The sequence below is a fragment of the Clarias gariepinus genome, chromosome 4 (assembly GCF_024256425.1).
Source record: "Clarias gariepinus isolate MV-2021 ecotype Netherlands chromosome 4, CGAR_prim_01v2, whole genome shotgun sequence".
Taxonomy (NCBI): Eukaryota; Metazoa; Chordata; class Actinopteri; order Siluriformes; family Clariidae; genus Clarias; species Clarias gariepinus.
In genome coordinates, this window is record NC_071103.1 from 41,393,981 (window position 1) to 41,421,589 (window position 27,609).

The 27,609-nt window shown below is 39.4% G+C and overlaps 1 protein-coding gene across 1 annotated transcript in view; it reads right to left on the bottom strand.

The window, feature by feature from the left end:
• Positions 1-27,343, bottom strand: part of LOC128520327 (calpain-1 catalytic subunit-like) — a 35,134-nt gene extending 7,791 nt beyond the window's left edge. The window contains exons 1-7 of the mRNA XM_053494516.1: positions 27,222-27,343; positions 18,035-18,130; positions 14,906-15,134; positions 7,800-7,869; positions 2,075-2,193; positions 1,692-1,825; positions 1,436-1,610 (exon numbers count right to left, since the gene is read on the bottom strand). Coding sequence (XP_053350491.1) covers positions 1,436-1,610; positions 1,692-1,825; positions 2,075-2,193; positions 7,800-7,869; positions 14,906-15,134; positions 18,035-18,130; positions 27,222-27,343 — 945 coding nt within the window. The remainder of the gene's footprint in view (positions 1-1,435; positions 1,611-1,691; positions 1,826-2,074; positions 2,194-7,799; positions 7,870-14,905; positions 15,135-18,034; positions 18,131-27,221) is intronic.
• Positions 27,344-27,609: the final 266 nt, after the last annotated feature.

Genomic DNA, 27,609 nt, shown 5'->3' on the forward strand with positions numbered 1-27,609 from the left:
ACTGTCGCCCAGAGGTGTAAATGACCTCTCATCAGGGCTTGCTCATCCGGGACTACCTGACCACTTTGATTCATACACATTCACATACCATACAAACTTGTATAATTCTTTTACATGTGTAAAGCTGCTTTGCGACAATGACAATTGTTAAAAGCGCTATACAAATAAAATTAAATTGAATTCTGGTATGTCCTGACCACTGCAGACAGGGAGCATCCCACAAGAGCTGCAGTTTTTGAGAATTTCTGACCCAGTCATCTAGACATCACAAATTGGAGCTTCAGATCCTTTAAATTCAAAGTAAAGAAAATGACTATTTTTAGTCTTAGAGGTGTTTGAGTTTGTAATAAATCAGAATGTACTTCAAACCGACTCCCATATCATTTTCAATTTATATTTTAATGTGTCTGTCAATTTGTTATAAAATCAGTTTCCAGTGCTGGAGACAGGAGACATCACAGCTCCAACACAGACTGATGCAACTAGCCTGGTAATTATGAGCTCACAATCAGGCGTGTTGGTGCAGGATACAGTCATCTTTACATGTTTTTTTCACAGCACTTTTCTTTTAAGCAAATTGATTGTGAAACAAATAGTTGCATGGAGACTTTTGCACAATCGCAGGTAATGAAAAGAGTAAAATTAGGAAAAAATTTTTTTTTGACATTAATGCTTTAGTTAAGATGTTTTGTGATCAAGCTTCTGTTGTATTGTCAGTTGTTTAGGTAGAAAAAAATACTAATAATCCCTTACTTATTGGAGTATACCTATATATACACTACCGTTCAAAAGTTTTAGAACACTCTCTAACTCCATGATGGTTCCTGATTTTTATTTCTTTCTACATTGTAAAGGAATGCTGAAGGCGTCCAAAAAATGCATTAATCTCCTTTGAACAGTTAATGGTGAGATGTTTCTGCTACTTCTGCTCTGTAAAGACTTCATAACGCCTCTAATCTGAGGTGCTGTTAATTGGTCATTTTTCAGGCTGATAACTCTAAATGAACTTCTCGTCTGAGACAGAGGTAGGTTTTGGTCTCGCCCTCCTGGGACGGCCTTCATGAGAGCCAGTTTCATTATGGTGCTTGACGGATTTTGCAAATGCACTTGACAATACTGTTCTTGCAAGAACTATTACAGAAATGCTGACCTCTGTGTCTTAAAATAACAACTAACTGTTGTTTTTCTTGTTGTTATGTAATTACCTAATTCCATGTGTGTTATTGTATATGTAGAAAATAAATTACTAAACAAAAACAAAGAAATTTGCAAGTGACCACAAACTTTTGAACAATAGTGCATATATATATATATGAGTCACTATAATTAAACATTTTAATTTGTTAGCGCAGGAACCAGACCCACAATCCTGTTGACTTGAACAGAAACATTCATGGTGTGTGTGTTGTGTGTGTGCACATGTGTGAGTAATTACCCCTGAGGGAGTACTACACCCCATCACAGCTCTGCACTTCACAGCCTGCTCCATCTGATCCCAAAGTTCTGAAGAAGCAGTTTGCAGGTTGAATGCTTCGTAAGCTCCGCCCGTGAAATCACGCAGACCATCAGATATATACCCACTATTCATTGCTGCATACGAACCACACACCCTAATGAGAAAAACAACACTATAACTTACATAGCATTGTATATATACAGTAGTAAGTAGTAATCGTTACCACTCCACGTACTTGGCGTAGGCTTTCTCCAGCAGCGCAGGCCAGAACTCATTACTTGTTTTGCAGTTAAGAAAGATCAGTTGTCCATCGATTGTGGGTAGCAGGTCATCTATTACAACATCTACCCACTGTCCATTTCTGTTGAACTGAGAAGAAATAACAAGACTATCTAAAATATGTTTTATTTTCTTATAACTGCACATCCCTGAGTGCTTTATTCCACCTTCACCACAGCAACATGCTTGTTATATCATGCATCCATATATAGATATATTTACTGTTTCTCCAAAACTTCCTGTTCTCACTTACGTTATGACTGCCATAAACAGTTGTTCTTTCTACAGCCACTCTTTTTTTGTTTGTTACTAAACCAAAAGCAGGATTGCTGCACTCACCCTGAAATGAAATATGCCTGCGTAATCCTGTGAAAATGACTGATTTTCAGGAATGACTTGATCCATGACGTCCTTCTGGAATGTAATCGCTCCAATTGCGGCCAAAAACCAGCAGTTCCCTAAAAGTTTCAGATACACAGGAACATATAATATTATAAGGTATATATAAAATTTATAAATATATAAAAAAAAAGTACAGATGGAGCATTTAAAAACAAGCGTTTTTTTCTGCGGCATGACGCAATTCTTCTAGCTGACTGCCGCGCTATTCTGCGAGTGCACGCCTTGCAATTTTCATCCAAGTGTTGTACTTCACAGAATTCCCACCAGGTGGCACATGGAAGAACTCTGCCAGAGCACATTATATGTATAATCATTCAAAGTCTGCAATGTATAGTATAGTCTATATGCACATGTATCTTAGTGATTGTGTGAAAACAGCTACAATAAATTCTGAACAAATAGACACAGTTCTTATATTTTTGTCTATTTGTTCAGAATTTTACACCAATATCTATATGTAATAATATTGTTGTTGTTGTAACAGTGTTTTCAAAAATACACACTACATTAATGTTGGCAAACAGCGTTTAATCTCTCTGGAGGAAACAGTTGTGTGAGGACAGGTGAATGCAGCGAAACTTTACTCAAAACGGAAACCCGATTACCCCCTCTTTTTTTTTTATTAATTGTATTTATAGTGAAGAACTGAACAGATGTAAATTCATCAATTTATCCATAAACACACACCCTGATCTCTGTTTCTCACTCTGCGTTGCTGCTGTCTGCTGAGCTGATTGAAAAATGCGCAGAAAGACGTGAAGAATCAAATGTAAAGGGGAAAGACGATAGTAAATCTTTAAGTTTATGGAGCTAATTGCAAAATTTTTAGGGGGGCTGAACATAAATTTAGGGGAGCTAAAGCCCAAAAATGGCCTAACAAAGCCCATGCATTTGCTTATGGGCAAACATTACTTATAGGAATGTGACAAATTCCATTTGCATTAAGTACCTCATTTCCAAAATAGGAGATATAGGAGAGAAGTTTTGTTAATACAATATATTTATATATTAATGCCATATAAGAATTGTCTATTTGTTCAGAATTTTACACCAAGTTTTTTCTTTGGGTTCTGCCAAAGTCGCGTGCATTTTCGGAAGCGGAGCCGTGCGCAAAGTCACGGGTAACTTTTATTTTGGAAATCTTACAACTAGTGTTGACTTTATTATCTAAATATTACTGGTAAATCATGCATTATAATGACAAACGACTAAAATGGCTTTAATGACTAAATGACTAGTATATTGTCACAGCGTGCGCCTATGATGGGCGTGCGCCCAAATTACTATCGCTCCTCGCTCACTTCGAAGCTCACTAGTTAGGCGCCTTCTCCTTCCACCGGTGCGCGAAGGAGCACGGCTGTGGAATTAAGCACCGCTGGTGAGCTATCACCATTAATGATCTCGGGGTGTAGCTCGGGGTCTGTCTGACTGTTGGGAAACTGGGCTTTGCGACGCGGTGGTCATATTAAAAGACAGTGGCACGCGAGCAGGGGCAATGTGCTGCGCCGTAGAGACTTTGAAAGCGGAATGCCGCCCTTTGATCTCCGCGAGAGGACAGCGCGTGAACGAGCTGCGCGAGCTCCCGCAGGACCTTCGCTCCCGCTTAGAGCCCGCCTTAGAGTACTAAAAGATACTATATGTAACAACTACATAAAAGGTGAATCCCAATTCTACCCCTTACCCCTACACTTAGCCCTACCCCTCCGTTTGGCGCGTTCACGTGAAGGGGTAGGGGTGTCTCATTTCTCCTTTGGTTGGAGGGGTAGGGCTAAGGGGAAGGGCCAGATAGCCCTCGAAACGAAGATTTTTCGGGACCTCACTTCAAACGAAGGGCTAACGAAATTTTCAAGATGGCCGCTCACTCGAGCAAGCAGACCCGTAAATTTAACGATTTTTTGCCATTAATAAGGATTTTTATGACAAGTTTTTATTATATGTATATTAATTTTAGTCTTGTGTTTGTGTTTATGGTGATGTTTTGTAAAAAAACGTTTGCAAAAAAACCGCTAAAGTTTGCTAGCGGATAGCGCCGATTGCGCAATATTACAAAAATATATTTTTATGTCATATACACTTTACTACATGCTACAAACAAATATGAAAGTTCAGTAGCACGGCAGTTTGCCGAGCTTTTGATAACGCATTGTTTGTTTTGCTTACGGCCATACTGTATGTGTACATGTGAATGAACGGATACGTATGATGACGTATAACAGTGTTGTAGTGGTGTCCCATTTCTTAGGGGAAATATTTTAACCCTTCCCCTTTCGACTTCGTTTTAAGGGACAAGGGGAAGGGGCGAGGGGTAGGGGAAGGGGTAAGGGGTAGAATTGGGATTGGGCTAAAGACTATAGACTGCTTAAAGTTCTTCTTACGAATCAGGGTGGACATACTGGAATGTAGTAGATGTAAAAAAACACAAATTAAAGTATAATCCGTCTTAATCTGTATTTCTGCCTATGTAACCACTTAATAAAAACCTTATAGTAATAAAAACGTGGTCTGATTGTATTAAATAGAAATATAAGTAAAAAAGTATCTTCAGCTTGAACTGATTAAACTAACTAATGACAAAAATGGTGGAGTGTTATCACAGATCGTCTGAGCACCGGTCGAACCGGTTTTTACATGTAAATTATATTTCGCACCTCATTGGGGGAAGAGATGGGGGGGGGGGGGGCGCAGTCAGAAATGTAAAGGGGGCATCATGTGTACACATCATGTTCGAGCACTGTTTTTTTCCCCTGTGCTTATAGTAACAGTATTGTCCTTGCTGAATTGTGTTGTTAGCTGCATCAGAAGCCTGGAGAAGTGGATTGCACTTTGTCAGGCCTCTACCTTCAGACCTGTACAACTTGGGTGTCCCACTCGAAGACTAAGCTGCTGGTATAGCTCTTAGGGTCGCTGATGAGGCACGCAAACCCCCTGACCACAATAAGGTGGCAATCCCTCAGGGGGGAAACTAAAAAAGAAAAATTAAATAAAACAAAATAAAATAAAATAAAATATCCTTGATTCAGATTTTATCAATCAATGACATAACATTTATCTAAGCTGGATGGTCTAATAACCTAAAGTAAGACTTAATACAGGTTGTCTTATGAATGATAATTAAAAAAAAAAACTAAGTTAAAACAGATGGGCTATAGAACAGATGATATAAATTTTTTATATATATATATATTTTTTTTCGTTATTTTTTTTTTAAGTAAATGAACAGCTCTCTTCTCTCCAATCCACTCTAAAACAACAGTCTCCTATTTCCCTTTGGAAAAACTTCCACAAATTCATCCATGAACTAGAGTGTGGGGCGGGGCTTTACGTAGGGGTCTGTCAGACAACGGTAATTTGTCTTCAGTCTGTCAAATTCAGCGGACGTGAACTCTGTGCTTGTTGTAACTGAAAAAACGCTGCAGCTTCTTCAACGTCTTTTCACTCCATGACCGCTGAAATCCGACAAGACACTACGTTAGGCTACGTCTTGACTTATTTGCATACGGACGGTGATTGGATGTTTACGGAGGGCTCAGGGAAGGTGTGTGTGTGTGTGTGCGCGCGCGTGTGTGCGCTGCAGCCTGTAAATGAATACAAACAAAGACTTGAGAAAAATCTATTACCGTATTGTGTAGTGTCCCTTTTTCGGCGGATTTTTCCGCTTGTAATATATTCATTTTGTGAGTATATTAACATGTGCTTTCTCAACATTTCAAATTTTTCATTTGTGAGGCCGTAGAACCGGCCTTGATGCAGTCTTCAGTATATTAAAGCTGTGAAGCAATCAAGGTACAATATTAAATCAGATCAAAACAGATCAGTGTATCAAAACTATTATAGTATGAGGAGGCTCCTGTTTTGCAAATCACTTTGGATGAAAAACATTTTTCGGCCAGGAAAGCATGGCAGCAGGCTTGGTCTCGGATACTTTGTTCCACCGTGGGGGTGGGAGATGGATTTAGCGAGATAATTTGTTGACGATGAAGGGGTATTTTGAGCATTTTTCATTGAAAAATGAACACATTTTATTTTGAACTTACAATATCAGTCTAAAAATACTGTCGGTCTGACGGCTCAGAAACTGCAGCAGAGGCATAAAAGACTCGCACTTTTACTTAACAAAAGGCAGCGTTATGATCAAAAGGATGATAAACGCGTGCGATTTATCGATAAAAATGCAGAAATATAACCCCCTCCCCCCCCCCCACCCCCACATACCCCCAGAAATACAATAAACACATATCTAGGCTACTCGCTAGATAAACGCTTGCTTTTCCCACACGCCAGCGCCGTCCGATGCGAGCCAATTTGTTCAAGTCATAATGAGAAAATATATAGTATATAGAGAGAAATAATATAGAGAAAGCATAAGACGACTGTCCATGCAGTAAACAAAAATAAAAGTATCAAATCCAACTATGTCTGATTTATTTGCTATCATTAATCTTTATCTTTTAAATCTATTTTAGGCAGAGATGTCCGCTCTGTCTTCTTAATTCATCTAAACCTAAACCTCCCTAAAGTATTTCCAACAGCGCACACAGTTTGCTAAATTCTCACCTATCGTGAATGAAAGGTGAGAAGAATATATGATATGGTAGTAAGTGCAATGAAAAAGCTATTTACACATGAGTGCTAAAATTTAAAGCAAACGCAATTATTAATTTATTGTGTTTATTTAACTTCATTCAGCCGTTTAAGTTATATGAAAAATAACGTTCCTACCACCCCACTATTATTTTCTGTTCCAATTTAAAGATGCCTGCGCATGTGTGCAAAAAGACGAAGTATAACAAATAATTCAAAAGTAAAAGTAAATAATTTTTAATAAAGTTAGCCTAATACATTATTGTTTACAATGCTGAAGCAAGCTTGATTTTGTTTTAGTCACTACTTAGCAAAATATTTTGTTGATGATGTGGGGGGAAGGGGGGCTATTTTGTGCGCAAAAATTAACACGTTTTATTTTAAACTTAGAATATCAGCCTAAAAATATATCACCATAGGAGCACGGCTCCGGAGCCGCAGGTTGGCGACCCCCGATCTAGGCTATATATTTAAATATATGCATATATATTAAAAGAAAGATTGACACAAACATAATAAAACTCGACCTAAATCCAATCTAGTGTTTTTTTTTAAACTAAGGTGTATGAAGGCTGCTGTCCCGCACGCACCTGACTTTGCAATCAATCTGAAGCGCTGCTATTTTAATGATATGACTTTTAATAGCTTTTGGTTTTTGGTTTTTACAATAAAACCTCACAATATAAAGTTATGATATTAAAAACTGAAAATATTACAGTAAATGTGATTTCCACGCGTTTACTTTATTAGTTTGTTTTAATCTGTGCCTGAGAACTGCCACCTGAAACATGACTGCCACCTACTGGTCTGAGACATGGTGTCTCTTGAAATCTTGCGCACTGCCGCGAGTCGCCATGAGATTTCTGTCCCTCTGATGCGCATTTTTTACTGCCCCATTTGTATCTATAAATTGATACATTTTACTTAAAATTTCCTTTGCATTAAGACTGAGAGCAGAAACTAAGTAGATGAAATAATTTCAGTAGTTAATTTTATATGGCATGGCTAATTAAAGTATAGCTAATTACAATTTAAAAGAAAATTTTTAGACAACATAACTGTGGATATAAAATTTTCTTACCAAGATGTCCTTGAGAATAATCAAACCTGGACTCGCCATCTACAACAAGACATGGGTCACTCACCAGTTCCTAAAAAAAAAGTGGTACATTATTATTATTATTACCACACTGCCATAAACTGTTTTTTTTTTTTACATTTTACAACACAAATGTAACTGACACAATTCACAGTTTATCCTGTCTACACCTAATGAGTCACAGCAACTCTGACCGAAACCTGAATCTGAAAAGCCTCTCCAGTAAGAGGTGCCAATAAAAAAACAACCTGTCACAATCAGCTATCCTTATAAAAATGACAGTTATTCCAAGTTTATTTACAAGGGCATAATCAAAATAAAATTAAATACAACAGCAGAAAATACGGGCAGCAGGTCTGTAGCCAGAGCTGTCATGTTTGATAGAATATTTTGTACATTTTATTTTATTTTTATACATCATTGTTGAATAGCTACTTCTCTAACGAGGTTATATATTATCGGCTGTTCCCTTTCAGGGGTCACCACAGCGAATCATTTGCCTCCACCTAATCCTATCCTCTGCTTCCTCTTCTCTCACATGAACTAACTTCATGTCCTCTCTCACTGCATCCATAAATCTCCCCCTTGGTCTTTCTTTAGACCTCCTGCCTGGCAGTTCCAACCTCAGCATCTTTCAAACAATATGCTCACATTCTCTCCTCTGTCCAAACCATCTCAATCTGGCCTCTCTGACTTTATTTCCAAAACATCTAACATGGGTTGTCCCTGTAATGAACTCATTTTTTATCTTATCCATCCTTGTCACTCTCAAAGGAAACCTTAACAACTTCAGCTCTGCTACCTGAAACTCTGCCTCCTGTCTTTTCCTCAATGCCACTGTCTCTAAGCCGTAGAGCATAGCTGGTCTCAACACTATCTTAAACACCTTTCCTTTCACTCTCGCTGAAACTCTTCCGATCCAGTATGGAAGTCCTCTTAGTGATTCGCATCATTTGATTTGGCAAATGTTTTATGTCGGATGCCCTTCCTGCCACAACCCCCTGCATTTATCCAGACTTGGGACTTGCACAAGAAGATACTGGATTGTCCCCCCCCGTGGTTGCATTTCTAACTAGGTTATTTCTACGGCATTAAAAAAACTTTGCATGCAGCTTTTTCTTGGCATTCAAATTCCAACGAACGCAAGGAAACCGCTTCTCCTGCGTTTTCTTCACGTTCATTTAACGCTGGTCACATACAATTGACTAAATTCATAGAAAAGAAATATACAACAAAAGCCAGTTTAAAACACATTATCTTAAACTGACCTGTTCATTGTCAAATCTTATTTAAAACTGCTTTCTTAAGATTTTGAATTAAGAATGTTAAATTTTTAATTCAATACAGTATTTAGCAAATGTACATATAACTTAACTTTTTATCTCAATATACAGGTCCTTCTCAAAAAATTTGTGATAAAGTTCATTATTTTCTGTAATGTACTAATAACCATTAGACTTTCATATATTTTAGATTCATTACACACACCTGAAGTAGTTCAAGCCTTTTATTGTTTTAATATTGATGATTTTGGCATACAGCTCATGAAAACCCAAAATTCCTATCTCAAAAAAGTAGCATATTTCATCCGACCAATAAAAGAAAAGTGTTTTTAATACAAAAAAAGTCAACCTTCAAATAATTATGTTCAGTTATGCACTCAATACTTGGTCGGAAATCCTTTTGTAGAAATGACTGCTTCAATGCGGCGTGGCATGCAGGCAATCAGCCTGTGGCACTGCTGAGGTGTTATGGAGGCCCAGGATGCTTCGATAGCGGCCTTAAGCTCATCCAGAGTGTTGGGTCTTGCGCCTCTCAACTTTCTCTTCACAATATCCCACAGATTCTCTATGGGGTTCAGGTCAGGAGAGTTGGCAGGCCAATTGAGCACAGTAATACCATGGTCAGTAAACCATTTACCAGTGGTTTTGGCACTGTGAGCAGGTGCCAGGTCGTGCTGAAAAATGAAATCTTCATCTCCATAAAGCTTTTCAGCAGATGGAAGCATGAAGTGCTCCAAAATCTCCTGATAGCTAGCTGCATTGACCCTGCCCTTGATAAAACACAGTGGACCAACACCAGCAGCTGACATGGCACCCCAGACCATCACTGACTGTGGGTACTTGACACTGGACTTCAAGCATTTTGGCATTTCCCTCTCCCCAGTCTTCCTCCAGACTCTGGCACCTTGATTTCCGAATGACATGCAAAAGTTGCTTTCATCCGAAAAAAGTACTTTGGACCACCGAGCAACAGTCCAGTGCTGCTTCACTGTAGCCCAGGTCAGGCACTTCTGCTGCTGTTTCTGGTTCAAAAGTGGCTTGACCTGGGGAATGCAGCACCTGTAGCCCATTTCCTACACATGCCTGTACACAGTGGCTCTGGATGTTTCTACTCCAGACTCAGTCCACTGCTTCCGCAGGTCCCCCAAGGTCTGGAATCGGTCCTTCTCCACAATCTTCCTCAGGGTCCGGTCACCTCTTCTCGTTGTGCAGCGTTTTCTGCCACACTTTTTCCTTCCCACAGACTTCCCACTGAGGTGCCTTGATACAGCACTCTGGGAACAGCCTATTCGTTCAAAAATTTCTTTCTGTGTCTTACCCTCTTGCTTGAGGGTGTCAATGATGGCCTTCTGGACAGCAGTCAGGTCGGCAGTCTTACCCATGATTGCATTTTTGAGTAATGAACCAGGCTGGGAGTTTTTTAAAAGCCTCAGGAATCTTTTGCAGGTGTTTAGAGTTAATTAGTTGATTCAGATGATTAGGTTAATAGCTCGTTTAGAGAACCTTTTCATGATATGCTAATTTTTTAAGATAGGAATTTTGGGTTTTCATGAGCTGTATGCCAAAATCATCAATATTAAAACAATGAAAGGCTTGAACTACTTCAGTTGTGTGTAATGAATCTAAAATATATGAAAGTCCAATGTTTATCAGTACATTACAGAAAATAAGGAACTTTATCACAATATGCTAATTTATTGAGAAGGACCTGTACATCTGAACAGTTTGAGGGTTAAGGGCCCAACAGTGGCAACTTGGTGGAGGTGGGGTTTGAACCTGGGACCTTCCACACTATAGTTCATTGCCTTAACAACTAACTTATATAAATATATTATTGTTGTTTCATTATGTAGCATGTTTATCACCAGTGTTGGGTGTAACGCGTTACAAAGTGTTAGAGTATTTGGATTACTTTTTTGATGTAACAAGTAATCTAACCAGCCAGTTGTCCGCCATTTAAGTATTCAGATATTTAGTTATATTTTTAAAAATGTAATCTGTTATTGAGACAATTTATGTAAACTGTGAGCCAGACAGCAGTGTTTCCATTAGTGTGTGTGAAAGTCGTCCTACAAGCCCCGCCCCCAATAACCCGCCCCCCTCTGTTATTCCTGCTGTTATACCCCTATGTCACCTATGCAGTTTGACACGCGGTGAGAAGCGGTGTTAGACACCGTGACCCGCTACGAGTGATCGCTCGACGGTACACAAAATTCTGCAAGGTCCACGAGCTTCCGAGAGGGCTGACGTGCAGAAAGATGGAAACGTAATCACAGAAAGTAATCAGATATACCTAAAGGTCCCGCTGATGTTGTACAGTGGTGTGAAAAACTATTTGCCCCCTTCTTGATTTCTTATTCTTTTGCACGTTTGTCACACAAAATGTTTCTGATCATCAAACACATTTAACTATTAGTCAAAGATAACACAAGGGAACACAAAATGCAGTTTTTAAATGATGGTTTTTATTATTTAGGGAGAAAAAAAAATCCAAACCTACATGGCCCTGTGTGAAAAAGTAATTGCCCCCTGAACCTAATAACTGGTTGGGCCACCCTTAGCAGCAATAACTGCAATCAAGCATTTGCGATAACTTGCAACGAGTCTTTTACAGCGCTCTGGAGGAATTTTGGCCCACTCATCTTTGCAGAATTGTTGTAATTCAGCTTTATTTGAGGGTTTTCTAGCATGAACTGCCTTTTAAGGTCATGCCACAACATTTCAATAGGATTCAGGTCAGGACTTTGACTAGGCCACTCCAAAGTCTTCATTTTGTTTTTCTTTAGCCATTCAGAGGTGGATTTGCTGGTGTGTTTTGGGTCATTGTCCTGCTGCAGCACCCAAGATCGCTTCAGATTGAGTTGACAAACAGATGGCCGGACATTCTCCTTCAGGATTTTTTTTAGACAGTAGAACTCATGGTTCCATCTATCACAGCAAGCCTTCCAGGTCCTGAAGCAGCAAAACAACCCCAGACCATCACACTACCACCACCATATTTTACTGTTGGTACAGTATGATGTTCTTTTTCTGAAATGCTGTGTTACTTTTACGCCAGATGTAACGGGACACGCACCTTCGAAAAAGTTCAACTTTCGTCTCGTCGGTCCACAAGGTATTTTCCCAAAAGTCTTGGCAATCATTGAGATGTTTTTTAGTTTCACCACTGTTCCATGTTTTTGCCATTTGTGGATAATGGCTCTCACTGTGGTTCGCTGGAGTCCCAAAGCTTCAGAAATGGCTTTATAACCTTTACCAGACTAATAGATCTCAATTACTTTTGTTCTCATTTGTTCCTGAATTTCTTTGGATCTTGGCATGATGTCTAGCTTTTGAGGTGCTTTTGGTCTACTTCTCTGTGTCAGGTAGCTCCTATTTAAGTGATTTCTTGATTGAAACAGGTGTGGCAGTAATCAGGCCTGGGGGTGACTACAGAAATTGAACTCAGGTGTGATAAACCACAGTTAAGTTATTTTTTAACAAGGGGGCAAAAACTTTTTCACACAGGGCCATGTAGATTTGGAGTTTTTTTTTTCTCCCTTAATAACGTAAACCTTCATTTAAAAACTGCATTTTGTGTTCAATTATGTTATCTTTGACTAATAGTTAACGGTTTTTGATGAGCAGAAACATTTAAGTGTGACAAACATGCAAAAGAATAAGAAATCAGGAAGGGGGCAAATAGTTTTTCACACCACTGTATATCTATCTCTTGGCAGCCTCCCTGCCTGTACATATTGAAGGTAATGTAACTGTGGTCTCCACTTGGTGATGATGGTCTACACAGTGTTTCACGGTACAGGTAACATTTTAAAAATACTTTTATACCTTTCTCCGTGAACTGTCTTGTGACAATGGTGGTAAGCTTTTAAGCAAATGTACTTCTAAAGAACGTTACTTGCTGAACTTTTACACAAAAGTACAAAATGTTGTTTTTATATGATTCTTTGAAGGTTTTAAAGATAAACATCCTGCTGAGGTTCATTGTGAATAGCAAACCCAACACACACACCCTAGGTTTAAACATGAATGCAGTCTGGTTCCAATTCAGCAGTTGGTCTGTGAGACGTGTTCAAAAGTGTGTAAGCAAGAAGAGAGACACCCTTTTTTCCTGCATTATTCCAGAGTAAAACAGAAGAGCAGCCCACCGATCTAGGACCAACAACTGATGGACATAATCTCTAAGTAAAAGATAGTTTTCCCTTGTGCTAGCAATTTATATATATACACACGAGGTCGCAGGAATAAAATTCATATTGCCTTATAAAAAAAATGGGAAATATTTTCCAAAATGTCATGTCTCTGAAAATGAGTGCATACATTTCTTCGTGTTTAAAAAACCCACAGTATCATTCCACATGATGCTCCTAGAGGGTCAAAACCAGAATGGTGCACCCATTAAAAAAAAAGCTCTGGGCCAGGGGTAGCTCAGTGGTTAAGGCATTGGACTACGATTCGGAAGATCCCAGGTTCAAACCCCCCAACCACCAAGTTTGCGCTGTTGGCCCTTGAGCGCGGCCCTTAACCCTCAACTGCTCAGATGTGTAATGGGATAAAAATGTAAGTCGGTTTGGATAAGAGTGTCTGCTAAATGTAAAAAAAAAAACAGCAAGTGTCATTAGAGCGGTTCCTTATTATTAGAGAGTAGTGATTCTGTAAGCGTTTGTGCTCCCCCTCCTCCTCCTCTTACCTTCACACACGCACACACTAACGGAAACACTGCTCTGTCGCGATTCTTTTCAAAGGTGAATTTCAGGTTAATTTGTTTTATTTTTACTTCATATTTTGTATCCATTATTTTTATATGTATATTTTGTGTTGTGGCACAATTCATCTGAGTTTCTATTATTTACTATGAGTGAAATTCACTTTAATGAATACAAGCACGATTCTGGAACGAATCCTCACAATCCGGGATTTCATAGCAGTGCTAGCAACAACTGCTCCAGTCCTCCAGAGCAAAACCCCCAAAAGTTGTTTAAAATGAATTTATGCTTTTACTTTTTTGCTCACATCAGTTTGAAATTAACGAGCAGTTGACCTTTTTAAACCCAAATGGCATAAGTAAAGATGTATCGCTGTGAGCATGTGTGCCATGTCAGAGGACAGATGCATTTACATTAGAGTCAGGTAAAAGTCACTTAGATGACTTGTGACATGAACATAGCCATTGTACCTTGTGTTGGATGTTATTAGCATTAGACAGTGTTGAAATTTAAATTAAGGACTATCTACACGTGCATCCTGCCTCTCCTCCATACAGGACAACCACTCAGAGTAGTGATATGTAGTAATATGATTTAATAACTAACATGGCTATTTTTGAATAAGAGCCAAGATGCTGTGACAGGATGAGTGACGTCTATCAACTAACCCGTGCCTGAAACATTCTGAACTAATTATCAGGTTTTTTTAACACCAGTTGTTTTTTATATTTTGGTAAAATAAAGCAGAGAAGTAGCTTTAACCAGCTCAGTGACAGAGACTGCTAATACATTATTTGTTTGTTTGTTTTTTCAATATTTGCTCCCTCTATAATATTAATTTTTGATTAATATTTGTAGAAAACTGTGGAAAACTAACATGCATATAAAATTAAATTTCTGAATTAAATTATTACGGTTAATTTAATAACCCTTTAGTTGTTTTAAACATATCTTAAGCTTGTATATGTATAGGATTAGCAAACTTCATCATGCTAAATAAACTCTTTTACATGCATTTTAAACTGGTTAAAGGACTACACTACACTGGGATAAACATGTTGTGTAGATGGGAGTTGAGTTGTGATGCACGCTAACGTACCGTTGGTCTCTTCCACAACACTTTATCCACTTTGGCGAGCGACAGCAGGCCCGTTCCGAAGGCGTGCTGATCTGCAGGAAACTTATCATCCACAAACTTCTCTTCATTAGCCAGACATTTCTGACGAAGTTTGATAAAATCCTGACCCTGGAATCTCTGTGGGTTGAAGCGAGTCCCGACTGTGCTCACCTTGAGCTGTTTATTCTCCTGAGTAGCCATGTAGAGAAATCTGACCAACGAGAAACACAAAATCTATAACGGAAACAACTTTGTTTATTTATTATAATTTACACACAGGTATGTATTAATCTACCCTAACCATGAGTTCACCTGGGTAGCTTGTCCCTCCTGTCCCAATCCTCAGTATTAAATAAGAAGGTTCTCTGCTGATTCTAAAGCACTTTATCGCCACGTATGAACTCATTTGTAAATAATGCAGTATAAAAGGAAAGAAGGGGTGTAAATGATCTCGTTTGATCAGGAGGTGTTGCTCTGATTAATCTGATCATCCAAAGGCTGTGAATGGCTTTCTGCCAAACTCTATATTGATCACAATGTTGCACAGTATGGTCTTTAATTAGAATCTGGTTTTCATCAAAGATAGAGCAACAATTATTTAATTATCAGCAAGTACAAAAAATGTTAATGTGTTTGTGGATATTCTATAGCAGTGTAGAAATAGGAGGATTCTAAACAACTGATGGTATTTCATTTAAGGACAAACATTCTGTAAACGAACATAAAGCTCAATAGAACATGTCTCCTCAGAAATTTCCTGGAACTTTAAAAAGCTATAGTAAGTTCTGTAGAGCATCAACATCATAGCAAAAGTCCTATTAAAATTAGTAACATTTTTATAAAATATGATCCATAAAGCAGAGGTTCTACAAAAAATGAATGCTTACAGGATTTTGGAGTCTTGTGAGAAATGAACATGTAAAATGTTTTCAGTTAAATCTTATGGCTGTCCAGCTGAACACTGCACAAGGTTCTGTTGGTCTGCTGTGCAGTTTAAAAGAGAAACTAATATGATTGTTTTTTGACTTTTGTTCCTCCCTTCTAGCAATAAAATGTAGACAGATCTTACCTGAACGTGTGGATCCCTGAGTGTTGTCTCCTGTCTCTTCGCTGTCTGTTTGTAGGTGAGCTTCCACCAGCTTTAAATCCTGTGGATAGCGTGACTCCAGCAGTGTTTACTTTATGTGGGAGGAGTTAATCCTATAGAGCCGTGTGCTGCAGGGCTTCATTATCACATAGCAAATGTGTATTAACTCGCATTCTATTTACTCAGAATTCCTTTATCTACTTCAACTGCTGTCACATATACACACTGCATACAGACTGTGATGTGAGGGCTCCAGAAAAATGAGTTTCAGTCAGAACTCGCATCCTTACACAGATGTTTATACACAGAAATAATACGGACATACTGGCGAGAAGATCACACAGCATCATTATGTCTCACAGTTACTGTGTTGTGCATGTAACCAGGACATTTGTCAATCAACATTTTGCTTAAAACATAAAAGGAAAACATTCAAAAAGTCAGTAAATAAAGTTAGCAGAAGTTTAAAAATCATTGAGAATTTAAACTGCAGGATTTGTGAATTAGAACATTTCAAAATAACGCTTTAGTCAGTTTTGGACCCATTTAAAAGTAGATTTTCTTTATGATATTTTAATTGTTATGTATATACTAATTCAGTGACCTCACTGTAACTGTACCACAGATGACAAATAGATGCAGTTATCATGGAGTGATCCATATATAGGGTAGAAAAATACTTAGATACGCTCACTGTCCAATTTATTATGAACACCAGTACACATTAGTGCTTTAATCTAATCAGCCATAAACATGGCAGTGATGCAATAATAAATAAATGAATAATAATAATAATATACAGATACAGGTCAAGAGCTTCAGTCATTGTTCACATCAATTGATTAATCGAACCAGATGGACTAGTTTAAGTATCAGAATCAATTGATCTCCTGCTGGGATTTTCGCTCACACTCATGACTAGAGTTTGTAAAGGATGTATGTTTGTGTATAGCACTTTTAACAATGGTCGTTGTTGCAAAGCAGCTTTACAGAATCTAAAGAAAATTATGGAAATGTGTTTGAAATGTGAAAAAATATGTACGATTCAAAATAATCTCTCAACCAGTCAACCAAGGCAAATCTATTTTAAAAAATGCTTGGCTAAATAAATAGGTTTTTAGCCTACTGAGACTGTGTCTGAGTCCCGAACATTAATTGGAAAGCTATTCCATAATTTTGGGGCTTTGTAAGAAAAAGCTCTGCTCCCTGCTGTAGTTTTCATAATACGCGGTACTGACAAGCAGCCTGAAAAAAATAGTACCTAACAAGCTTTCATCAAACCTAATCTTGACAGTTTTATTGCCCCTTTTATTGCTTTTTTATGACCTTTTATGACCTTTAGTTGACCTTTGGATGACCTTTAGGATTTTTTTTTATGACCTGGAGGTTCGATAAAAGAGGGGTGTAACGATGCTTATGCGTTAGACAATCAACTTCTCGCATCATTTTTATGTTGATGTGAGAAGTTGATTGTAGGTGTATTGTGTTTTCTTTTATTAGTATTACTATCATTATTACCGATGAAAATGAATGCTTATGAGGGTATAATTTCGGAGTTGCCTTTGATGGCTGCGTATGAGTCGTCTTTAACTAGAGCTCAGAAGAAACGTGTTATGTATCTGCATCGAACTCTGCGACCACCGCGTGAATCGCTTCGGGAAAAGATGAGTCTGGATCACAGGCGCAAGTAAGGATTCGTGTTTAAATACTTAGACGGGGAGATGTTTTTTACCAACTGAAGAATGGTAAAACATTTGACATGTGTGTTGAAAAAACAATGATCACCTCAAACGACTGGTGTGTTTAGATCGATGATTTTCAATCTACTTAATGAAAAAAAGAAGATTAAAAGATCCTTACCAGAGAGTGAGAACCTAAATCTTTGGCACAAAATTAAAGAAGAAATTTGTGTCGATGAAATACCAACAACAGCAGCAAAGACTGTGCTGCAAAACGAATCTAAGGAAAGACAAATGAGAATAATATGGGAGACAAAAGCAGCAGCTACGGGTAAATGGTTTTACCGCGTGAGCTGGGGATTGACCTGCAAGAACGAGCCAGAGGGTTTGGTGACCGTGGAGCGCTTCAACACAGAGTGTGGTGAACATCCCAATAAATACCTGGATCAGAATGCACAAAGGTTTTGGGGAGCGAATCACAGGACTTTTCCACAAGAGTCGTGATTGGAGGGATCAGCTTGTGACGAGATGTGCTCTCTTCTAGCTCTGCCTCTTCTTCAGGCGGTCAGTTTAAATCCCTTTAGTTCACAGCTTCGACCCATTCGTCACGGTATCCGAATTTATGTCACTGGTGTCATAGCGAGCGACTTAGCACAAGCCTCGGTGCCTTCAACAGTGTCTGAATGTCAGCCGTGTGATTGGGAGGGCTGCATCACGATGATGCGTTTTTCCAAGATAACTTTGAAGAAGTGCGGAAGAGACTATGGACTGATCGTTTTATTTCGTCTATTGTGCGCTTTCTGGAAGTGAACAGTCTGTCTCCAGGTTAAAATGCGCGGGGAGAACCACCGAGGATGTCAAAGAGACGCTTATACAGATACAGAAAGACTTAACCGGGGAGGACGATACTACGCCTAAGAACCGAAGCTTAAAAAAAGTTGTGAACTTTTGGTACGGGAACGCCGTCTGAAGAAGAAGATGGGTAACTGCCTGCAAAAATAGAGCTTGTATGCGCACGAGTATTTGGTGATCAGCGAGATGCAGAGACTGGTGGTTAAAGTAATCGAAAACAGAGTCGACGACGCTTTAAAGTTTAAATCCAATTTTATGTGTGTATCTGATGAGGTAAAGAGATTTGAAGAAATTCTGTGTATTATTAAATCTGTAACCGGTTCTGCAAAATGGGAAGTCCATCTCATGAAAAATCGGAGCAGAAACAAAGGTGTTGCGTTTATATTTTTGTTGAGTGTATGTGTACACTTTATGCATTGTTTGTTAATATTATGGTTATTTTTATTAAAAAAACAATCATTCTGTAGACATTGTTAACGACTTGCAAAAAAATCATGTTGTTTTGTATAGAAATGGCAATGTAATCCTTACACGAGCTTTGAAAGTAATCAAACATTGTTAATATTACTATTATAATCGATTCTTTTTTTTCTTCTTCTTATATGATGTTTTTAAAGGGAAAAAAAAATATGTGTATAGAAATGGCAATGTAATCCTTACACAAGCTTTGAAAGTAATCAAACGTTGTTAGTATTACTACGTGATTGATTCTTTTTTCTTCTTGTATAATGTTTTTTATATATAAAAAATAAAATGAGTTTAAACGAAATAAAGATATTCTTTTTTCAACCCTCAACATCAAGTCTCATGTAAACAAACACCCTAAGGGTAAACACACTTCCTAAACGAGGGACAAGCAAAAAGGGTCATAAAACAGACATTTCCTAAATGAGCACGTATTTACTTTGATAATGATCAGGTTTTTACTTTGATCATTAGAGCAGGGATGATCAGCGGGGGGTTCTACTAATGAGGTGTCAAGATCATCACCTCCTCTTCCTACTTGCTCTGTTTCGACCCCTTGGATGAGGATTGGAGACGCTGCTTTTTTCCGAGCTCCGCCAAACTGACCAATTTTTCAACTTTTTCGTCCTCTTACGAAAAGTGAACATATAAGAGATGAGTATTTTATAGTATCTTTTAATATATTTACTCGAAACGCCTGTTATATCATTAAGTTTTAATTGTTTTGCAGCACACCGCTTTTAGCCGCCATTAGCATCGCTAGCCCGTTAGCCCGGCTATCACAAGTTTGTTTACGCTCTTTTACACCGGTTATCTCCGTTTCTATACACCATGTCGGTTGTGTCTCTGCCTCTGAGTGCAGGTGAGGAGACATTGGAGCTGCACTCGGTGGATTTGGAGCTGAAGGCCGTGAAGAAGCTGATCCGTGACCTACAGATGAAGCTGGCCCAGCTACAGCAGCGGAAAGCCATGCTGGAATCGTCGCTCACCGACGCTCACCTGTCTCAGGTAAATTCTCGGCGTGAGAATTCTCCTACAACCTCAACCCCGCGTGTTTCTTTGCCCAGGTCCAACGCACCGAGGACGCAGCCCGCCCAGGTTTCCTTCACCCCGGCGCCGGGATACCACGAGGCCTGGAAACAGCAGCAGCGGAAGACGCGCGCCATGCCCTGGGCGAGAACCTCTCCTCCTCCGCCAACACCCGTCTTCGACATCGCGACCCAAAACCGCTTTGCTCCTCTCCGTGATACGGCACACGACGCGCTGGTCATCGGAGACTCTATCGTCCGGCACGTGCGTGCTACCACGGCTAAAGGTAAGGCGTGCACTCGCTGTTTACCTGGTGCACATGTTCTTGATGTTGCTGCACAGGTGCCTGTGGCCCTGAGGAAGAACATTCAAACTGTGGTCCTTCATGCTGGCACGAACGACACCAGGCTGAGGCAGACGGAGATCCTAAAGAAGGACTTCAGGAGCCTGGTCGAGAAGGTCCGTAGCACATCACCCATGACAAAGATCATCGTATCTGGACCGCTTCCCACATTTCAGCGGGGAATCGAGAGGTTCACTAGATTATTTGCCTTTAATGAATGGTTACAATATTGGTGTCAACAACAGAGATTACCCTTTGTTGATAACTGGAATGTTTTCTGGGAGCGGCCTAGGCTCTACCACACCGATAGCCTGCACCCTAGCAGAGCTGGAGCAGCGGTCCTCTCTGACATCTCCAGGACACTACGAACCATCTAACTGGCGGTAAGTCATACTTTAGATTCTTTAGACATTAGCCACAATACAACTCACCATACTAATAGATGCACACACATAGCTTCTCCTATAGAAATTGTGTCTGTTTCCCGAATAGTGAGAAAAAAGAATAAATTTGTTAAATCCAGCCGAATCTGATAACCAGAAAAAGGCCAAAAAAGTAATCGAAATCAACCTCTAAAGTTTGGACTTCTCAACATTAGATCGTTTGCGCCTAAAGCTCTTATTGTTAATGAAATGATATCAGATTATTGCCTTGACGCACTCTGCCTCATCGAAACCTGGCTTAAACCACATGAATATATTGGTCTAAATGAGACTACTCCATCAGGAAATTTTTAAAGCACGAGCCCCGTCTTACTGGTCACGGTGGTGGTGTCGCCACTATCTACAATGATACTTACTGTTACTTAGAAAATAAGGCCCAGGTTTAACTAATTTGAAGTGCTCATCATTAATGTTGCACTCAATGAAATACATAATAAATCCTTGCTATATTTTACCCTGGCCACCGTGTACAGACCCCCAGGGCCATATGTCGATTTTCTTAAAGAATTTGGACATCTGCTATCAAACCTATTGGTTAACTCTGAGTAGGAGACTTTAACATTCATGTAGATGATGCTAACGACGCTTTAGCCCTCACATTTACGGACATAAATGGAGCAACTCACCGCTGTAATCATACGCTAGATTTAATTATATCCCATGGTATAGATGTCTCTAATATAGAGATTTTACCTCAAAGTGATGATATCACAGATCATCACCTCCTGATATATACTCTACCCGTAGAACAGATTAGGTGTGTCTCCCCACATTATCGATTTGTTAGAAATATGAAACCGATTACTAAAGACAGATTTACAAGTAATCTGCCGGATCTGTCCCAATTTCTTATTAGACCCCTAAATGCAGACGATCTAGATGAAGTGACTAGCACATGGCCACTATTTTTACCAGTACATTAGACACTGTTGTTCCCATCAGAAAGTTAGAGATAAAACACTTGCACCTTGGTACAATAGTCATACTCGCGCCCTAAAGAGAGCAATCCGTAACCTCGAGCGAAAATGGAGAAAAACTCAATTAGAAGTTTTTCGAATTGCGTTTAAAGACAGTATGTGCAGCTATAGACAGGCTCTAAAAACTGCTAGGACCGAGCATCTTAGCCAACTGATAGCAAGAAACCAAAACAATCCCAAGTTCTTATTTAGTACAGTGGCTCGCCTAACAAAACCTAAGATGCCTGCAGAGAGTACTCCACAACATTTTAGTAGTGAAGACTTTATGGACTTCTTTAATGAAAAAATCAATAGCATCAGGAAGAAAATAACGGAGGTTCAACCTCTAATAGCATCTCATGATCTAGTTCCGCCTAAGGCTTCACATTTAGTTTTTCAGTGCTTTACAGGTATAGGACAGGAAGAGCTTTATAAACTTATCACCTCAGCTAAATCAACAACGTGCCTGTTAGACCCAATCCCAACCAGATTTTTAAAAGAAGTGATGCATACGGTTGGAGAGCCACTTTTAAACATTATTAATTCCTCATTATATCTAGGTCACGTCCCTAAACCTTTTAAGTTGGCAGTTATTAAGCGGCTTCTTAAAAAATCTAATTTGAAAGAATGAAATAAATTACAGACCGATTTCAAACCTTCCCTTTATATCAAAAATATTAGAAAAAGTAGTATCAGCTCAAATATGCACATTCTTGCAGGAAAACAACATCCTTGAAGAATTTCAGTCAGGTTTCAGGCCCCATCATAGTACAGAAACTGCACTAGTTAAGATTGCAAACGACTTGTGTGTAGCATCGGACCAAGGCTGCATCTCAATACTAGTCTTGCTTAATCTTAGTGCTGCATTCGACACTATAGATCATAATATTCTCATAGATCGCTTACAAAATCACATAGGTATTCAGGGACAGGCATTAAAATGGTTCAGATCATACCTTTCTGATCGATACCATTTTGTAGATCTAAATAGAGAACCATCTGGTGTAATGCCAGTTAAATGTGGGGTCCCACAAGGGTCAGTTTTAGGACCTCTGCTGTTCTCAATATACATGCTTCCCTTGAGTAACATCATTAGAAGACATGGGATTGGTTTCCATTGTTATGCTGATGATACCCAATTATATATCTCAACAAAACTAGACGAAATACCTAAGTTGTCTAGATTAACCGAGTGTGTCCAGGACATAAAAGACTGGACGACCAATAACTTCCTTTTACTAAACTCAGACAAGGCAGAGATATTACTCATCGGCCCAAAAACCCGCACACAACAGCTTTCACAATTCAGCCTGCGTTTAGAAGGATGTACTGTTACTACTAGCTCAACAGTAAAAGACCTGGGTGTAATATTAGACAGTAACTTGTCCTTTGAAAATCATATTTCCAATATCACAAAAACAGATCTTTTCCATCTTTGAAATATTGCCAAACTTAGGAGCATCTTATCCGTATCTGATGCAGAAAAGCTAGTTCATGCATTCATGACCTCCAGACTGGACTATTGTAATGCATTACTAGGTGGTTGTCCTGCATCCTCAATAAACAAGCTTTAGTTAGTCCAAAATGCAGCCGCCAGGGTTCTCACTATATCCAGAAAATATGATCATATAACCCCAATATTATCATCCCAGCACTGGCTACCTGTTTGGTTTAGAATTAATTACAAAATATTATTACTTACATACAAGGCTTCAAATGGTTTAGCTCCCACATACCTAACCAGTCTTCTGATACGCTGCAATCCACCATGCTCCTTAAGATCACAAAACTATGGGCTTCTTATAATTTCCAGAATTTCAAAATCTACAAAAAGGGGTAGGGCTTTTTCATATTTAGCTCCAAAGCTTTGGAATAGCCTTCCAGACAGTGTTCGGGGCTCAGACACAGTTTCCCAGTTTAAAAGTAGACTCAAGATGCATCTCTTTAATCTGGCATACGCGTAACTCATCCCATAACTTCATACTTCAGTACATCTATCCTGAATGGCAACTACGCTAATTCTCTCCATCTGTTCTGTACTTTTCTACCCATCCTGAGGCATCTGGAGATTGTGCCAGCTTCAGTAGACAAAGGCCAACCCTGCGAGGAGCCTGAGGCATCCAGAGAAGGACCACCTCCAGCTGGATTCTGCTTTATGATGGTTGGAGCTACACATGCTGCTCCTGTGCTCCCAGTGATCCAGACCCCATCTGCCCTCTGCACCTACTGACTCATCCCTATGATGAACTGGACTTCATGTTAATTTAAAGAATTTCTGTTATATTGTACTGTACTTTCAGCTGCATAACACACATGATGTTATATCATCTCTATCTGTTATCACCCAAATGAGGATGGGTTCCCTGTTGAGTCTGGTTCCTCTCAAGGTTTCTTCCTATTACCATCTCAGGGAGTTTTTCCTTGCCACTGTCGCTGTCACCCTTGGCTTGCTCATCAGAGACATTTCATTCATTCATCTCATTATTATCTAGACACATTTTTCTCACACATACACAATTTATTATTATCATTATTTTTTTATTTTTTTTTATTGAAAAAAAATAATAATTTCTTTCATTTTTGTAAAGCTGCTTTGAGACAATGACCATTGTTAAAAGCGCTATATAAATAAAATTGATTTGAATTAAATTATCGTCTACCGATAAGTTTAGGGGTTGATAATTCAATTCAATTGTTATTGTCACAAAGCAACTTTACACAAGCAAAAGGAAATAATTATTTAAGTCAGTATGGAATGTAAGTGTGCATAAATCAAAATGAGCAGATCGTCCCTGGTGAGCAAGCCACGGGCGACAGTGGCAAGAAAAAACTTCCTGAGATGGTAATAGGAAGAAACCTTGAGAGGAACCAGACTCAACAGGGAACCCATCCTCATTTGGGTGAAACAGAAAGCAGGAATTGATCTGCATTTATACAGTGTGTTAGGTGGCAGGCAGTTCAGCTATAACAGTTGATGTTAATTGATGTAAATATGGAGTCCAGGTCGTTATTGGAGACAATTGCAATCTTGAACTACTAGCAAACGCAGCCTCAGAGAGACAGGTGTCAACACCAGTCGAGGCCAGAACCATCTTTATGGTAAAGTGAAACCATCCCCAGACACCAGACGCATTCCAAAGAGACACACTGGGCATCCATGCGACGAGATCTCCAACCAGAAGCGGGGCACCAGGATGGGTCAGACAGGTCCGGAGGGCAGAGGGAGTCTGGATCACTGGCAGCTCAGGAATGACATGTGTAGCTCGACAGAGAGAGGGAAAGAGAGGGGGGGGGGGGGGGGGAGAGAGGGAAGAAAGAGAAGAGAAGAGGGAAGAGCAAAAGAGGAGAGATAACAGTTAGGTATGGTCGCAATCACATAATGTATGTGAATGTATATTTAGTGTAGATTGCAAGCAAAGATTCCGGCAGGACTAACTATAACAGCATAACTAAAAGGGGAGAGGCAGAAGGTAACACAGACATGAGGGCTTCCTGAGAAGTAGGCAAACAATCACCTCACTGTCAACAAACCTGAGTGATCAATGAGAGTGAGGAAGACAGCATCTAAACATACCAGTTCACCATAATACTCTACGTCCATGAGTCCCCTAGATCTGCCCCTTTACCCAAGATAAATCTATTTATAAAAATGCTTTATTAAATAAATAGGTTTTTAGCCTGGACTTAAACACTGAGACTGTGTCTGAGTCCCGAACATTATTTGGAAGATTATTCCATAATTTTGGGGCTTTGTAAGAAAAAGCTCTGCCCCTAGCTGTATTTTTCATAATGCGGAGTACTGACAAGCAGCCTGCATCCTCTGATTGAAGTAGGCATGGCGGATCATAAGACACTAGCAGTTCACTCAGATACTGCGGCGCGAGACCATTTAATGCTTTATATGTCAAGAATAGTATTTTAAAATCAATGCTAAATTTTACAGGGAGCCAATAAAGTGAAGATAAGGTAGGTGTGATGTGTCTTCTGGTTCTAGTGAGGACTCTCGCTGCTGCATTCTGGACTAGCTGAAGCTTGTTTATGCATCTAGTTGAACAACCAGACAGTAAGGCATTACGATAGTCCAACCTAGAGGTGATAAAAGCATGAATTAGTTTTTCTGCATCGTTTAGCGACAGTATATTTCTTATTTTGGCAATATTTCTGAGGTGACAGAATGCTATCCTGGTAATATTATCTACATGTGCTTCAAATGAAAGGCTGGAATCTATAATCACACCGAGGTCTTTTACTGTTGCACGTGATGGAACAGAAAGGCCATCTAAAGTTACAGTGTGATCGAAAATCTTACTTCTAGCTGAATGCGGTCCTACCGATCTGGGGCCTCATGTATAAAACTTTGCGTAGATTTCATCCATAAAGTGTGCGTACGCACATAAGGCAGATTTTGCGTACACACAAAAGTTTTCAAATTTATAAAACCGTACGTACGCCAGAACCTGCGCAAGGTTCGCTTTATAAATCACAATTATCTGAATATTGTGCGCAGGTGCACGTGCTTATAGCTTACCCCAATCTCCTCCCGAAATAACCATATTTGGAGGTTAAGACCGCCTATTTTGAATATGTATGATCTCCCTGCATATTAATACGACCGATAATTGTCATTGATCTGTTTGGCTAAAAATGGAAGAACAGAAACGAAAAGCAAAAAAAAGGAAACTTCACCGACTGCGAGATGGAGGTACTGCTGTCTGAGGTGGAGGGCCGAAAAAAAGTTTTATTTGGTGGGCTCTCTGCGAGCATTTCAAATAAAAGAAAGATGGTAGAATGGGAGCAAGTAACAGAAGCAGTCAATGCTGTTACATCGGTGCCTCGCACAGTCCAAGAGACCAAAAAAAATGGTCAGACTTAAAAGTTGTGGTAAAAAAAAGAATATGTGCACACAGGCGCAGTGTTGTAACAACTGGTGGTGGTCAAGGAATCACTGACCTCTCAGCCTTTGATGCAAGGGTGGGCGCGATTATAGGGGAAACAGGATTAAGTGGAGTTCTTCCAGAATTCCAAGGTGATACGGATGTGATTTGCGGTGACGATGGTAAGTAATTGATTTATCTACACATTATATAGGTTTTTGTCTGTTTAAAATTCTGCTTTTTTTATTGTGGATAATTTAAATCAATCAATTCAAATTCCGCGGAAGTGGAAAGTCCTAAAATATCCAAGTGACAAATCTAGCAATAGATGCAGCTGTATTTAAGAAATACGTTTATTAAAACAGTCGATTTTCCTGTTTATTCATATGCAAAAAATTTAACTTAAAAAGACAAAAGCAAGTCATCAAGTGCACATTTTATTTCACACATTTACAGATATGCAATACAACCTTTAATTAAACGTTTTTTTAATGATTAAAGGAAAAGTTAATCCTGGAATGCCTTCAAGCCCGGTGAGTGGTCCAAGTGGGGTAGACAAGGTAGGCTTACATCCTACGTGCCACCGCCGCCGCCATCCTGTGTGCCTCCACCACCATCCTGTGTGCCTCCACCACCATCCTGTGTGCCACCACAATCCTGTGTGCCTCCACCAACGTCCATTGTGCCGCCATCATCAAATGCCCAAGCAACCCCATCCTGTGCGCAATCCAGTGCATCATCATCATCATGCTTTGTGCCACCACCGAGCGCTGGTAACTCAAGGCGTGTACTGACGGAAGAAGTCATGCAGACCCAACGTCACATGGTTCATGCTGTTAATGCGGTGTGTTCCGAACTGAAAGAAAGAAAAACAATTTTGTCAGAAATAAGTGGTTCACTTAAAGAACTTGTGAAAAAAGAAACAGTTTGAATTCACTTGTCTTTTTACATTGCATTT